Below are 14,149 nucleotides of genomic sequence, written 5' to 3'. Positions count from 1 at the left end.
GACCATTCCAGGTCCAGGGAAAAGTTATGTCTTAGTTGAAGCTTAGGCCAAATGCCCATAGTCTTTGTCGAGCAGGATAATGTAAATGTAGATGTCCTACCTCTTGAATATGCCTGATGTGTCATTTTACCAGTTGAAGCTGGTGTGTTTCTAAAGTCAATGAAAAGATGTTAACAAAAAAACAAAACAGCAATGTGGTTGTATGTTCTGTTTTTTGCACCCACACCTGCAATTGTTTCTCTCTTCCTGGCACGGATTCTGCTGATAGCAGCTATTTCGAACAAGGGCAATGACTGTCATATGCAATATTTTCTCCCTACTAAACATAATTGATGCATTGACTGTACATCACTCTAGATTAGAGCATCAGACAAATTAATACAATTGAAAAGTAATTGTTCTGTATGTACTGTATAGTCTAAGCACACACAAACGCACACACACAAAGTTATCGTATTCTATGTTCTAGCCTAGAGTCTCACCTCCATCCCAGGTGTCTTGGTGAGTCTCTGTACCGTTCTGGGTTAATACTACTGAGGCGTCTTCTGGCACCGTGCTGTCTCCATCAGGGTCTTCCTCCACTATGTGTAGCTTGTCCTCATCATCAGAGTCTGACTGGCCCTCCACAACATTGTTGTAATTTGTTACTGCGGAGACACAGAGAGAAGAGAAAGAGGATGGTCAATGAAGAAGTAAGTAAAGAAGTAAGTCTCAGCCAGAACAGCCCATAGAGCAGGAGCCTGTTTCTGTAGTAAGGTAGCTTGTTGTACAAGTACACCCCCTGGACAGGACGCTAAGTCAATGAGAGACAGATGAAAATAATCTGGTAGTCGAAGTGCCTGGGCTTACGGTTTAGTGGGTCACTGTTGCATTGTTGTTGCAGAAATCTAACATACTATTATAACTGCTCAGTAGAAAGATAAGAGAATTACTAGGCCTACATGGAGATGCGTTGGAATTGTTAAGTGGGAAAAACAGATATAAAAAGTTTGGAAAACGTAATGGAAAATGCTAAAATCATTCCAAATACAACAAATAAAGAGTAACCTTTGTCCTCTAACCTTTGCTCTCTACGACATGTTGAAAGTTGAAATGATCCATAATAACACTGCTAGCTATCTTGAATGTAATTTTCTCAAGTGATGAACCCTGAGACCTCTGTTCCAGTGTTTACACAGCCCCATTGACAGATAAAAGAGAGAGAAATAGAGAGGGAGAGAGAGAGAGAGAGAGACCCATTGACGGATAAGAGAGAGAGAAATAGAGAGGGAGAGAGAGAAATAGAGAGGGAGAGAGAGAAAGAGAGAGGGAGAGAGAGAAATAGAGAGGGAGAGAGAGAGAGACCCATTGACGGATAAGAGAGAGAGAAATAGAGAGGGAGAGAGAAATAGAGAGGGAGAGAGAGACCCATTGAGAGGATAAGAGAGAGAGAAATAGAGAGGAAAAATAGAGAGGGAGAGAGAGAAATAGAGAGGGAGAGAGAGAGAGACCCATTGACGGATAAGAGAGAGAAAAATAGAGAGGGAGAGGGAGAAATAGAGAGAGAGAGAGAGAGAGAGAGAGACCCATTGACGGATAAGAGAGAGAGAAATAGAGAGGGAGAGAGAGAAATAGAGAGGAGAGAGAGAGAGAGAGAGAGACCCATTGACGGATAAGAGAGAGAGAAATAGAGAGGGAGAGAGAGAGAGAGAGAGAGAGAGAGAGAAATAGAGAGGGAGAGGGAGAGAGAGAGAGAGACCCATTGACGGATAAGAGAGAGAGAAATAGAGAGGGAGAGAGAGACCCATTGACGGATAAGAGAGAGAGAAATAGAGAGGGAGAGAGAGAGAATTGACGGATAAGAGAGAGATATAGAGAGGGAGAGAGAGAGAGAGGGAGAGAGAGACCAATTGACGGATAAGAGAGAGAGAAATAGAGAGGGAGAGGGAGAGAGAGAGAGGGAGAGAGAGAGAGAGACCCATTGACGGATAAGAGAGAGAGAAATAGAGAGGGAGAGGGAGAGAGAGAGACCCATTGACGGATAAGAGAGAGAGAATTAGAGAGGGAGAGAGAGAGAGACCCATTGACGGACAAGAGAGAGAGAAATAGAGAGGGAGAGAGAGAGAGAGAGAGGGAGAGAGAGAGAGAGAGACCCATTGACGGATAAGAGAGAGAGAAATAGAGAGGGAGAGGGAGAGAGAGAGAGAGACCCATTGACGGATAAGAGAGAGAGAAATAGAGAGGGAGAGAGAGAAATAGAGAGGGAGAGAGAGAGAGACCCATTGACGGATAAGAGAGAGAGAAATAGAGAGGGAGAGAGAGAAATAGAGAGGGAGAGAGAGAGAGAGACCCATTGATGGATAAGAGAGAGAGAAATAGAGAGAGAGAGAGAGAGAGGAGAGAGAGAGAGACTCATTGATGGATAAGAGAGAGAGAAATAGAGAGGGAGAGAGAGAAATAGAGAGGTGGAGAGAGAGAGAGAGAGGGAGACCCATTGACGGATAAGAGAGAGAGAAATAGAGAGGGAGAGAGAGAAATAGAGAGGGAGAGAGAGAGAGAGACCCATTGACAGATAAGTGAGGAGAAGAACGTGTTGGTTTGATGCAGAGCAGCAGCTAGGCTGTATATGCTAAGAATATGTGTGTGCTAATCATGCATCCCAAATGGCACACTATTCCCTACATAGTGTACTACTAGCCCTATGGGCCCTGGTCAAAAGTAGGGCACCATGTAGGGAATTGAGTACCATCTGAGATGCATCCTCTGTGAGTAGACTGCTCTGACAGTCTGTCAAGTAGCCTACACCTCCTTGGTCTCCACCACCTCAGCATTAGACCTATTGTTTCTTCCCAGAAATGGACACGCTGTTTTCAAATTGGACCACATTTGTTTCAGGTGTGTTTCAAATTAGTTTGTCTAATTTTACCTCCTCCTGATGCATGCTCATTTGCCAAATATAGAGTAATAGACTTAAATTGGTTGATAGGCATACTGTCTGCATCCCAAATGGCACCCTATATAGTGCACTACTTTTGACCTGGCCCCATAGGGCTCTGGTCGACAGTAGTGCACCATATAGGGAATAGGTTGACACGTGCCAGCAGCATACCACCCTGCAGCCCACTGCTGGCTTGCTTCTGAAGCTAAGCAGGGTTGGTCCTGGTCAGTCTCTGGATGGGAGACCAGGTGCTGCTGGAAGTGGTGTTGGAGGGCCAGTAGGATGCACTCTTTCCTCTGGTCTAAAAAACATTCCAATGCCCCAGGGCAGTGATTGGGGACACTGCTCTGTGTAGGGTGCTGTCTTTCGGATGGGACGTTAAACAGGCGTCCTGACTCTCTGAGGTCATTACCATGGCACTTATTGTAAGAGTAGGGGTGTTAACCCCGGCGTCCTGGCTAAATTCCCAATCTGGCCACCTAATCATCCCCAGCTTACAATTGGCTCATTCATCCCCCTCCTCTCCCCTGTAACTATTCCACAGGTTGTTGCTGTAAATGAGAATGTGTTCTCAGTCAACCTACCTGGTAAAATAAAAAAAATAAAATGTGTGATGGGGACTAGTAGGGCAGTGACTGTGTGATTCAGTTTATGTGCTGCTAGACTATTTCATGAGCTTGTAGAGGGAAGTACAGTATGGTCTTCAGAAGACTAGGAATGTCACTTTAAACCAGGAAGATGTGCAATATATTGAAGTGGATGCTGCATTGTACAGTACGAATAAGATGACCCCCTATTCCCTATGTAGTGCACTACTTTTGACAAGAGCCCTTAGGGCCATTTGGGACATAGTAAAAAAATAGGCTCATATTGTTACTAGGCAGTCATTGGTAGATGATATAGTATTCTGCCCAGGTTCACAGAAGTAGACAGAAAACAAGCTACATTTAATAGGTAGGCTATTTCTTAAAAAAGATGAAAGGTGACCCAGGTAAGTATAAATAGCTTTCTAACTTTGAATTCATGATTCATGGTCTTTTAGGTTGTCACACACAAAGTGGCGTCTCATCTTTTCTGTAAAGAGCTGCTATGCTGAGTTGGTGATGTGTGTGCCAATTGGCACCTATTCTTATAGTGATCTACTTTGGCTCGAGTCCTATAGAGGGGTTGGCTGACAACGTCACAAAATTGATGAGCATCGATGGGGCCAGAAGCCGTGCTTTGTTATGATTCTGAATGGTTAGATTGCTACCAACAATTTGGGGATTTTAGCTAGTTTTATCTTGTCTTGATGCCATGTCTTGTTTTGACTGATTTCATGTCAATGCTAATGTGGCTCAAATTCACTAGCTAGCAAACCAACAACTGTGACATTCTATTTGAGAGACAACAAGTGCTCATTGTGCAAATGTATTTATGTTATCAATAAACATTTGGAGACAAAATATAGTTTACATCAGGGACGTCACTAGACATTCAGAACATCCGGGTCTGAAGACCTGGGGCTCCAAAATCCCCTCCGGAAGGGGGGATTTTATCTCTGCGTGACCAAAATGACGCTGTGCTCTCCTGACGCCTAATAATTCACACCTCTTAATATTAATTCAATGGGTTGGGGTCAGTAAACCCATGGAATATGGTGTCAATATTTATTTTTTATATCTATTAGCAAGTACAAATTACAAGTGCATAACTATATCTTAATTTTCCATGAAGAAAAATAGTTGGGAAAATTATTTATAATTTTGTTGCAATGTTTTTTGTTAGACAGTAATTGGTTAGTTAGTGATACTTTTTCGGTTGGTGATGCAGAGCTCCAGCAGTTGTATTCAGTGTCCAGATAGCTAATCAATAACTGTACTGACAAAGTAAAAATATGTCGTTCTGCACCGCAACTCTCTGATTCAGAGGGGTTGGGTTAAATGCGGAAGACACATTTCAGTTGAGGGCATTCAGTTGTACAACCGACAAGGTATCCCCCTTTCACTTTCCTGTCAAAACCCTGCCCATACAATGTGCTAGGTTGCTAATGAAGCAGCACTGCTAGCTAGACTGGGTAGTCCCTCAGTGAAGCTTTTGAGTCAACATGTTTAAATGTAAATTACTCGAATCTGATTTACGAGGTCAATAACTCTGAATAACATCATCATGGGCTAACAAAATGTGCTATAGTAACAGCAACCTAACAAAGTTATCCTCCGGTTCTCCTTCTCATTTTTGCTCTCGCTTCCTCAGAGATTGAACAGACGCCAGATTATAATTTCTTTGGACAAATAAGAAGACTTTGGAAAACCACTTTGACTCTGTCTTCTAAAATGCCACCGTACACAAAAATGCTGTTATTTGGCAGCACTAAAAAGGCAGGGCAGGCAAGTGCTCATGTTTGGGAGTATTAATTGCAGTGTAGCCTAGCTTGTTTTAAACCATCCCAGCAGTGAAAAAGCCTCGGGACGGAGAGAATATAATTTGGGGCTAAAACCCTGAAAGCCCGGGTCTGGTGACCTCAATGGTTTACATGTTGTCAGCAATCTAAAACAGGGGTGTCAGACTCATTCCATGAAGGGCCTCGTGTCTGCAGGTTTTTGTTTTTCCCATTCAATTAAGACCTAGACAACTAGGTGAGGGAAGTGACTTACTAATTAGTGACCTTAATTCATCAATCAAGTACAAGGGAGGAGCGAAAACCCGCAGACACTCTGCCCTCCGTGGAATGAGTTTGACACATAATCTAAACCAACTGTCACGCCCTGACCATAGAGAGCCCTTGGTTCTCTATGGTGTAGTAGGTCAGGGCGTGACTAGGGGGTGTTCTAGTATGTCTATGTTGGTGGTAATATGTTTCCCAATTAGAGGCAGCTGTTTATCGTTGCCTCTGATTGGGGATCATATTTAGGTAGCCATTTTCCCATCTGTGTTTTGTGGGATATTGTTTGTGTTTAGTTGCCTGTGTGCACGTCATGACTTAACGCTTCTTTATTGTTTTGTTTGTTTCAAGGAGATTAAAAAATATGTGGAACTATACTCACGCTGCGCCTTGGTCACGATCGTGACACTAACCCCATAGTAGTGCACACGTTGGTATTGTACCTACCCGTCTATGGGTTGAGACAATATGGTTGATTGAAAAGGGTGTATAGTTTTTCACACTTGCTATTGTATTAATAATGAAGTCTCCCGAGTGGTGCAGCGGTCTAAGGCACTGCATCTCAGTGCTAGAGGCATCACTACAGACACTGGTTTGATTCCAGGCTGCACCACAACTGGCCGTGATTGGGAGTCCCATAGGGCGGCGCACAATTGGCCCAGCGTGGTCCGGGTTAGGTTTTGGCCGCGGTCTGCCATTGTAAATAAGAATTTGTTTTTAACTGACTTGCCTAGTTAAATAAAGGTAAACATATTTGTTTTAATAATCTCAATTTCACCAGCAGTACCATACTGAAATACATCACTGACTGAGGCATTGCTCTCCATCTTGACCATTGGCCCACGACTCAAGCTTCTCTCCTCTGCTATAATACCATGGCCCTGCTCTGCCAGCTTCCACACAAAGACAAGGGAATGATGCCACACCCTGCCTCACATCATCAGTAGCAGGCTGTGCCTCTGTCATAGGAGCCTCTAGTATGAGCAAATACAATTAGAGTCTCTCTGTGTTGCTACATCCCCCCCACTAGCCCCCCAGCTGCGGCTGCACCCGTGATTGTCTATGTCCACCCCAGCCCACCCCTCCCTACCCAACACCATCCCACCAGCTGCACACACTCACCCAGTGCATGCCTTGTTTCAGCCAGGTGTTTATATGCAGGTCTAATTACACACAGCCATAGGAGGAGATGGGAAATTGATTTAGCGGCAAGCTGTGACGACTGGCTGTTATCTAAACACTGTGAGTGTAGCATGGTGATAACCTGCAGATAAGACTCAGATGCCCCGGGGCTTCCATCTGTCTGTCTTACTACTGCCTCTTAAGAACAAAGCAGACTGCGCAGATGAATGGTTCAAAACAACACATCGCCTTACTATCGCCTCTGACCACAGAACATCGGCCGTCATTTTCGGTTAATTTCCCAACGATTCTAGCCTCGGCTATATGTTGAATCTGGCTTTTCAAATGTACTTTTCAATCTATGGCAGATGATGTATCAGTACGGCACTTCTCATCACTCATTCCAGGTTGAAACCAGACATTATTGTTCCCGACACATCATTTCATCCCAGAGCTATTTCTCCCTCATCTGAAAATGACAAACTAGACCAGGAGGAAAACATAATCACTTGCTTATCACCCTGGAGAGAGAAAATGTATTTCACATGGCTGCAGTCACTGATTTTATCTGCAGGCACTTTGTTTTAATGGGGGACTGTGGGAAAAACTGCTTGAATGAACTGCTCCCGTACAGGGGCACAGGGAGGTGGGTGAAGAAGACTACGAGGAGGAGGGAGGAGGGAGGGAGGAAAGATGTTTGCATGGTGCTGGAGTGAGGAACGAGACCCATTTGAAAATGCAGGAGGGAGTGTATGTGCGCGTGTGTGTGTGTGCGCGCGTGTGTGTGTGTATGTGTGTGTGTGTGTGCGCGCGTGTGTGTGTGTGTATGTGTGTGTGTTGGGAGCGATGAGGAGGTTGTTTAATGAGGGCTAAGAAGTGGCTGTTTGTTCACAGGTGACAGGTGTTGCAGTCTTCTTCATTACTCTGTGGTTGGGTGCATGTACCCGTTTCTCCACACAGACACACACACACGGTCACCAACACACCCACCCTCCACATCCATCCAGATTGTCATCGACCCCGACCTGCTCTTGTCTGGTCATGATGGCATGATCATCTGCCTGCCCGACAGAAAACACTGAATCAGCCCAGAAGGAAATATGACTGGACTAAAGGGGAGAGGGAGGCTGTGTCCCACATGGTGCCCCATTCCCTAATATAGTGCCCTACTTTTGACCAGGGCCCATAGGGCCCCATAGGGCTCTGGTCAGAATTAGTGCACTATGTAGGGAATAGGGTGCCATTTGAGACGTATCCAGATGGTGCTAACACCGCCTTTAATGAGTGGTCATATAAATCAGAACAGATAGGGGGCAGCACAGAGCAGGTTTAGCAACAGACAAAACAATACAAAAGCTGCTACATACACACACTGCTAGTTATTCATTGAGCAGCAGCTTCTCCTGGTATTGTGTGTGTGTGCGTTTGTATGTGTGTGTGTGCGTTTGTATGTGTGTGTGTGCGTTGGTATTGTGTGTGTGTGCGTTTGTATGTGTGTGTGCTGTGTGTTCTGGAAGTAGTACACCACATAGGAAAGAGCAGCAAGAGACAAGTACATTCCTGCATTCACACGGACACAGCCTGTCTGTTAACATAGAACAGGGAGGCCCATCAACAACGCAGGAGTCCTCTGTAGCCACAGCAGAATCCGCAGTTAGACAAACTTTCCACCTTCTCCGGCCGCTCTGACATGAACTGCCGAAGAAATCAGCCAGGAAAAGGTCAACAGTGGAATCATATAGGAAATATGAAGAACATGCAGGTTGCTATGTTTCAAAGCACTCAGTATAAAGACTTGCACAGACACACACAGACACACACACACACACACACAGACACACACACACACACTCACACACACAGACACACACACACACACACACACACACACACACACACACACTCACACCGTGACAGCTGGGGTCCTTAGGTACATTGAATCAGTTCCTCTCACAGGTTGGAGTTGGACCTGTGTTGCCCCTGGCTTGAAACTCTGTCACGTAGATTCTCATTATTCTCCACTCTCTTTTCTGGCATTTGTGTGCTAGCGGAGTGGTTTCTGAGAGAGACAGAGAGAGACAGGGTGACTGAATAGATGCAGAAGAACCGTAAGCCCTCTCTGCTCTGCTCTGTGAAGAAGCATCATAGGTGACATCAACTACGCACAGCACAGACCACTTTCCTGCTCCTCCCACCTTAGTGTGTGTGCGGTGTGTGTGTGTGTGTGTGTGTGTGTGTGTGTTTATGGGTGCTTTACACTATTTGCTTACATTATATACCTCTGTATTTTCTACAGTATAGGCTATGTGTATAGTAGTGTATATAGGCTACGTCTTATAGTAGTGTATATAGGCTGTACGTGTCATATGTGTAAGGCTGTATGTGTGTATGTGTGTGGAATATGTGTAATTCCTGTGACAAGTTGTGTAATGTACTTCACGTCATTATCCTCTGGGTCAGTTTCAAAGAAGGAAGGAAAAGGGTCAGCACAGTTTCTCCTAATCTCTTATTCTTGGCAGAGCAGCCTTAGCTGTGAGACACACACACACACACACACACACACACACACACACACACACACACCTGTGCTATTTCTGCCTTCTCCAGTCCCTCCCCTCAGCCCTGCACCAGCCCAGGGGGAGGCTCTTACCAAACACAGACATGCCACGGCCACAGGGAGGAGGAAGGCCATTTTTGTGACCCAAATGGCACCCTACTCCTTATATAGCGCACTACTTCTGACCATAGGCCCATAGGGAACAGGGTGCCATTTGGGACGCAGACTAAACCATCCTCTAATATTCCAGTCAAACAAGGCTCCAGAAGGAAACTCATGGAAAACCTTGGCTGTATTCACTAGGCACCAAATGGGACTACATGAACTTGTTTTCGTTTCCCGTTGCAAATAGTTTAGTACTATGTACTAACGAATATGACCCGGAGGTAGACACATACAGTTGGGGCCTGATCAGTCCCTCTCTAATCACAAACATGTTTACATAATACCACAGATTTTATTTAGGCTACACCAGTATTTCTCTGAGCCTGGTGTATAAACACAGGAAGGCTACATCAGTGTTACACACACTGTATAAACAACAGAGCAAAGAGCATGATGCAGATTCATTCATTAGTCATAGATTATAAATCCCTATAATCCAGGAGAGAGCGAATATCAACAACACAGTGTCACATGAGATTATGAGGCTGGTTGTGTTTGGCCTGTTGTTGTCACAGTAGATTAGTACTGTACTTGTTATCTTCAGTATATCAGCTCTGGTCGTCTATCTGCAGGTTGTTTGGAGAGGAAGAGGGGCCACACCCTGTGTGTGCGTGTGCGTGCGTGCGTGCGTGCATGCGTGTGTGTGTGTGTGTGTGTGTGTGTGTGTGTGTGTGTGTGTGTGCGTGTGTGGGACTTTGACACAGACACAGGCGGACACAGACACAGACACAGACACAGATCATGTTACATGCACCAGGTACCTCAGAGTGCAACACACACACACACACACCGACACACACCCCCACACCCCCACACACACCCCCACACACCCCCACACACACACACCCACACACCCACACACACACACACACACACAGACACAGACACAGACACACACCCCACACACACACCCAGACACAGACACCCACCCCCACACACACACACCCACACACCCCCACACCCACACACACACACACACACACACACACACACACACACACTAGTGATGGAAAAAAAATCAATAGTTACATATCAGGATGCTATTTCTGACGAGGTCGTTTTTGACATTATCTCAATATTAATTTGGCACTAGTTGGCTGTACCTGCACCAAAACTCTCCTTCATAGCTGGTTCCCCATCTTTTTAAATAGGGAGCCAACTTGTTTTCAGCACTTTTATTTCCATGACTGATCAAAATGTGTTTACTCATGGCTCTCTCTTGTCCCTCTGCAGCAGACATGTGGTGAGCAATATGTTTGAACAGCTCTATCGCGGTAAAATCACAGTGTCGAATCGCAATACATAATCGTGAGAATCGCAGAACAAAGTATTGTGATCATTTCATATCGTGAGGTCCCATTCTCAGCCCTAATACACACACAAACACAGCAGACAGTAGCACTAGGTAACCAGATACCCCTCCTCTTTAACGTGATCGCTGTAAGCGGGCAGGCGTGGCGACTTCTTCATTTGATCACTGAAGTATTTAAAGACCATGTGCCACCATGCATAATGTAACTCACACACACACACACACACACACACACACACACACACACACACACACACACACACACACACACACACACACACACACACACACACACACACACACACACACACACACACACACACACACACAGTGTCTGTCTGCTATCGAACAGATGATCCCTTGAGTGATCCGGAAGCAATTCGAAGAAGCTAAATGGAGAAATGAGAGTAAAGGGGTGGAGACAGAGGGAGTAATCTCAATTACATACTCCTGCCGTCCTCTCTCCTCTCCTCCTTCTCAAAACCCATTGGATGAGAAAGCCCTCTGACATTCTCCTCCAATGGGTTTTGAGGTGAGGACACTACCCTTTCCTCTGCAGCTATACATCACATCCTCTTAGTGCATTCTACTTATTAGATCATCTGTCTTCCTCTCTATGGGCTCAGAGAAGACAATTCAGACATTTTGCTAGATTTTTCCACATATTTAATCAAGGGTTTTTGCGTGTGTGTGTGTGTGTGCTAGGTTGTGCCTGTGTGACTTTGGCTGTACTGCTACAGTTATCTGGTCAGGGAGCCGGTGGGTATTTTAAATGGCTGTTGTCACGCTTGGCTGCTTCCAATCACACCTCACTGGACAGATAGCAGGAAGAGCAGATAGCATGGTGTGTGTATGTGTCTGTCTCCAGTCTGCCAGGTTACACTGCCCTGCCCTCTCTCCTAAATAAATAGCCTCTCTGAATGAAGCTGACTGACTGACAGGAACTGACTGCTCTACAGTACAAGGTTGTGGGTCTGTTCTGCTAGCACTGTCATACTGGTTTAGAACCATGGAAAACACTCTGTGGATAAAGACATAACACACAGATACTGTACATGTGTGATAATGGTGGTGGAAGTGATGGGGATCATGATGGTGGTGGTGGTGATGGTACTGTAGTGTAATCACTGAGGATGCTGCTGATGTGTCTTGTTAGCAGCCCTTCCTTAGTGATTGGTCCAAAAGGTGTAAGAATGTGTTAGGTACTGCTGAAGGTACACAGTACAAGCATGCACACAAACACACACACACATTCTCCATCTCTCTCTGTCTCTCTGATGGACTCTGTGTGATTGTGATGATGTGTTACCCTGTCTCCAGTACAGTAACTCTCTCTGTCTCTCTGATGGACTCTGTGTGATTGTGATGATGTGTTACCCTGTCTCCAGTACAGTAACTCTCTCTGTCTCTCTGATGGACTCTGTGTGATTGTGATGATGTGTTACCCTGTCTCCAGTACCTCTCTCTGTCTCTCTGATGGACTCTGTGTGATTGTGATGATGTGTTACCCTGTCTCCAGTACAGTAACTCTCTCTGTCTCTCTGATGGACTCTGTGTGATTGTGATGATGTGTTACCCTGTCTCCAGTACAGTATCTCTCTGTCTCTCTGATGGACTCTGTGTGATTGTGATGATGTGTTACCCTGTCTCCAGTACAGTATCTCTCTCTGTCTCTCTGATGGACTCTGTGTGATTGTGATGATGTGTTACCCTGTCTCCAGTACAGTAACTCTCTCTGTCTCTCTGATGGACTCTGTGTGATTGTGATGATGTGTTACCCTGTCTCCAGTACAGTATCTCTCTCTGTCTCTCTGATGGACTCTGTGTGATTGTGATGATGTGTTACCCTGTCTCCAGTACAGTATCTCTCTGTCTCTCTGATGGACTCTGTGTGATTGTGATGATGTGTTACCCTGTCTCCAGTACAGTAACTCTCTGTCTCTCTGATGGACTCTGTGTGATTGTGATGATGTGTTACCCTGTCTCCAGTACAGTAACTCTCTCTGTCTCTCTGATGGACTCTGTGTGATTGTGATGATGTGTTACCCTGTCTCCAGTACAGTAACTCTCTCTGTCTCTCTGATGGACTCTGTGTGATTGTGATGATGTGTTACCCTGTCTCCAGTACAGTATCTCTCTGTCTCTCTGATGGACTCTGTGTGATTGTGATGATGTGTTACCCTGTCTCCAGTACAGTAACTCTCTCTGTCTCTCTGATGGACTCTGTGTGATTGTGATGATGTGTTACCCTGTCTCCAGTACAGTAACTCTCTCTGATGGACTCTCTGTCTCTCTGATGGACTCTGTGTGATTGTGATGATGTGTTACCCTGTCTCCAGTACAGTATCTCTCTGTCTCTCTGATGGACTCTGTGTGATTGTGATGATGTGTTACCCTGTCTCCAGTACAGTAACTCTCTCTGTCTCTCTGATGGACTCTGTGTGATTGTGATGATGTGTTACCCTGTCTCCAGTACAGTATCTCTCTGTCTCTCTGATGGACTCTGTGTGATTGTGATGATGTGTTACCCTGTCTCCAGTACAGTAACTCTCTCTGTCTCTCTGATGGACTCTGTGTGATTGTGATGATGTGTTACCCTGTCTCCAGTACAGTAACTCTCTCTGTCTTTCTGATGGACTCTGTGTGATTGTGATGATGTGTTACCCTGTCTCCAGTACAGTATCTCTCTCTGTCTCTCTGATGGACTCTGTGTGATTGTGATGATGTGTTACCCTGTCTCCAGTACAGTATCTCTCTGTCTCTCTGATGGACTCTGTGTGATTGTGATGATGTGTTACCCTGTCTCCAGTACAGTATCTCTCTGTCTCTCTGATGGACTCTGTGTGATTGTGATGATGTGTTACCCTGTCTCCAGTACAGTAACTCTCTCTGTCTCTCTGATGGACTCTGTGTGATTGTGATGATGTGTTACCCTGTCTCCAGTACAGTAACTCTCTCTGTCTCTCTGATGGACTCTGTGTGATTGTGATGATGTGTTACCCTGTCTCCAGTACAGTAACTCTCTCTGTCTCTCTGATGGACTCTGTGTGATTGTGATGATGTGTTACCCTGTCTCCAGTACAGTAACTCTCTCTGTCTCTCTGATGGACTCTGTGTGATTGTGATGATGTGTTACCCTGTCTCCAGTACAGTATCTCTCTGTCTCTCTGATGGACTCTGTGTGATTGTGATGATGTGTTACCCTGTCTCCAGTACAGTAACTCTCTCTGTCTTTCTGATGGACTCTGTGTGATTGTGATGCCGTGTTACCCTGTCTCCAGTACAGTATCTCTCTCTGTCTCTCTGATGGACTCTGTGTGATTGTGATGATGTGTTACCCTGTCTCCAGTACAGTAACTCTCTCTGTCTCTCTGATGGACTCTGTGTGATTGTGATGATGTGTTACCCTGTCTCCAGTACAGTATCTCTCTC

At 45.3% G+C, this 14,149-nt stretch overlaps 1 protein-coding gene across 4 annotated transcripts in view; it reads right to left on the bottom strand.

Annotated features, from left to right (window-relative positions):
• Window positions 1-14,149, bottom strand: part of LOC135559035 (zinc finger E-box-binding homeobox 1-like) — a 104,234-nt gene that overhangs the window by 45,690 nt on the left and 44,395 nt on the right. For all 4 annotated transcript variants that reach the window (XM_064993348.1, XM_064993349.1, XM_064993351.1 and 1 more), the window contains exon 2: window positions 483-647. In XM_064993348.1, the coding sequence (XP_064849420.1) occupies window positions 483-647 (165 nt within the window). The remainder of the gene's footprint in view (window positions 1-482; window positions 648-14,149) is intronic.

This window comes from Oncorhynchus masou, chromosome 17 (genome assembly GCF_036934945.1).
Source record: "Oncorhynchus masou masou isolate Uvic2021 chromosome 17, UVic_Omas_1.1, whole genome shotgun sequence".
Classification (NCBI taxonomy): domain Eukaryota; kingdom Metazoa; phylum Chordata; class Actinopteri; order Salmoniformes; family Salmonidae; genus Oncorhynchus; species Oncorhynchus masou.
This window is presented reverse-complemented; position numbering and strand designations above follow the sequence as displayed.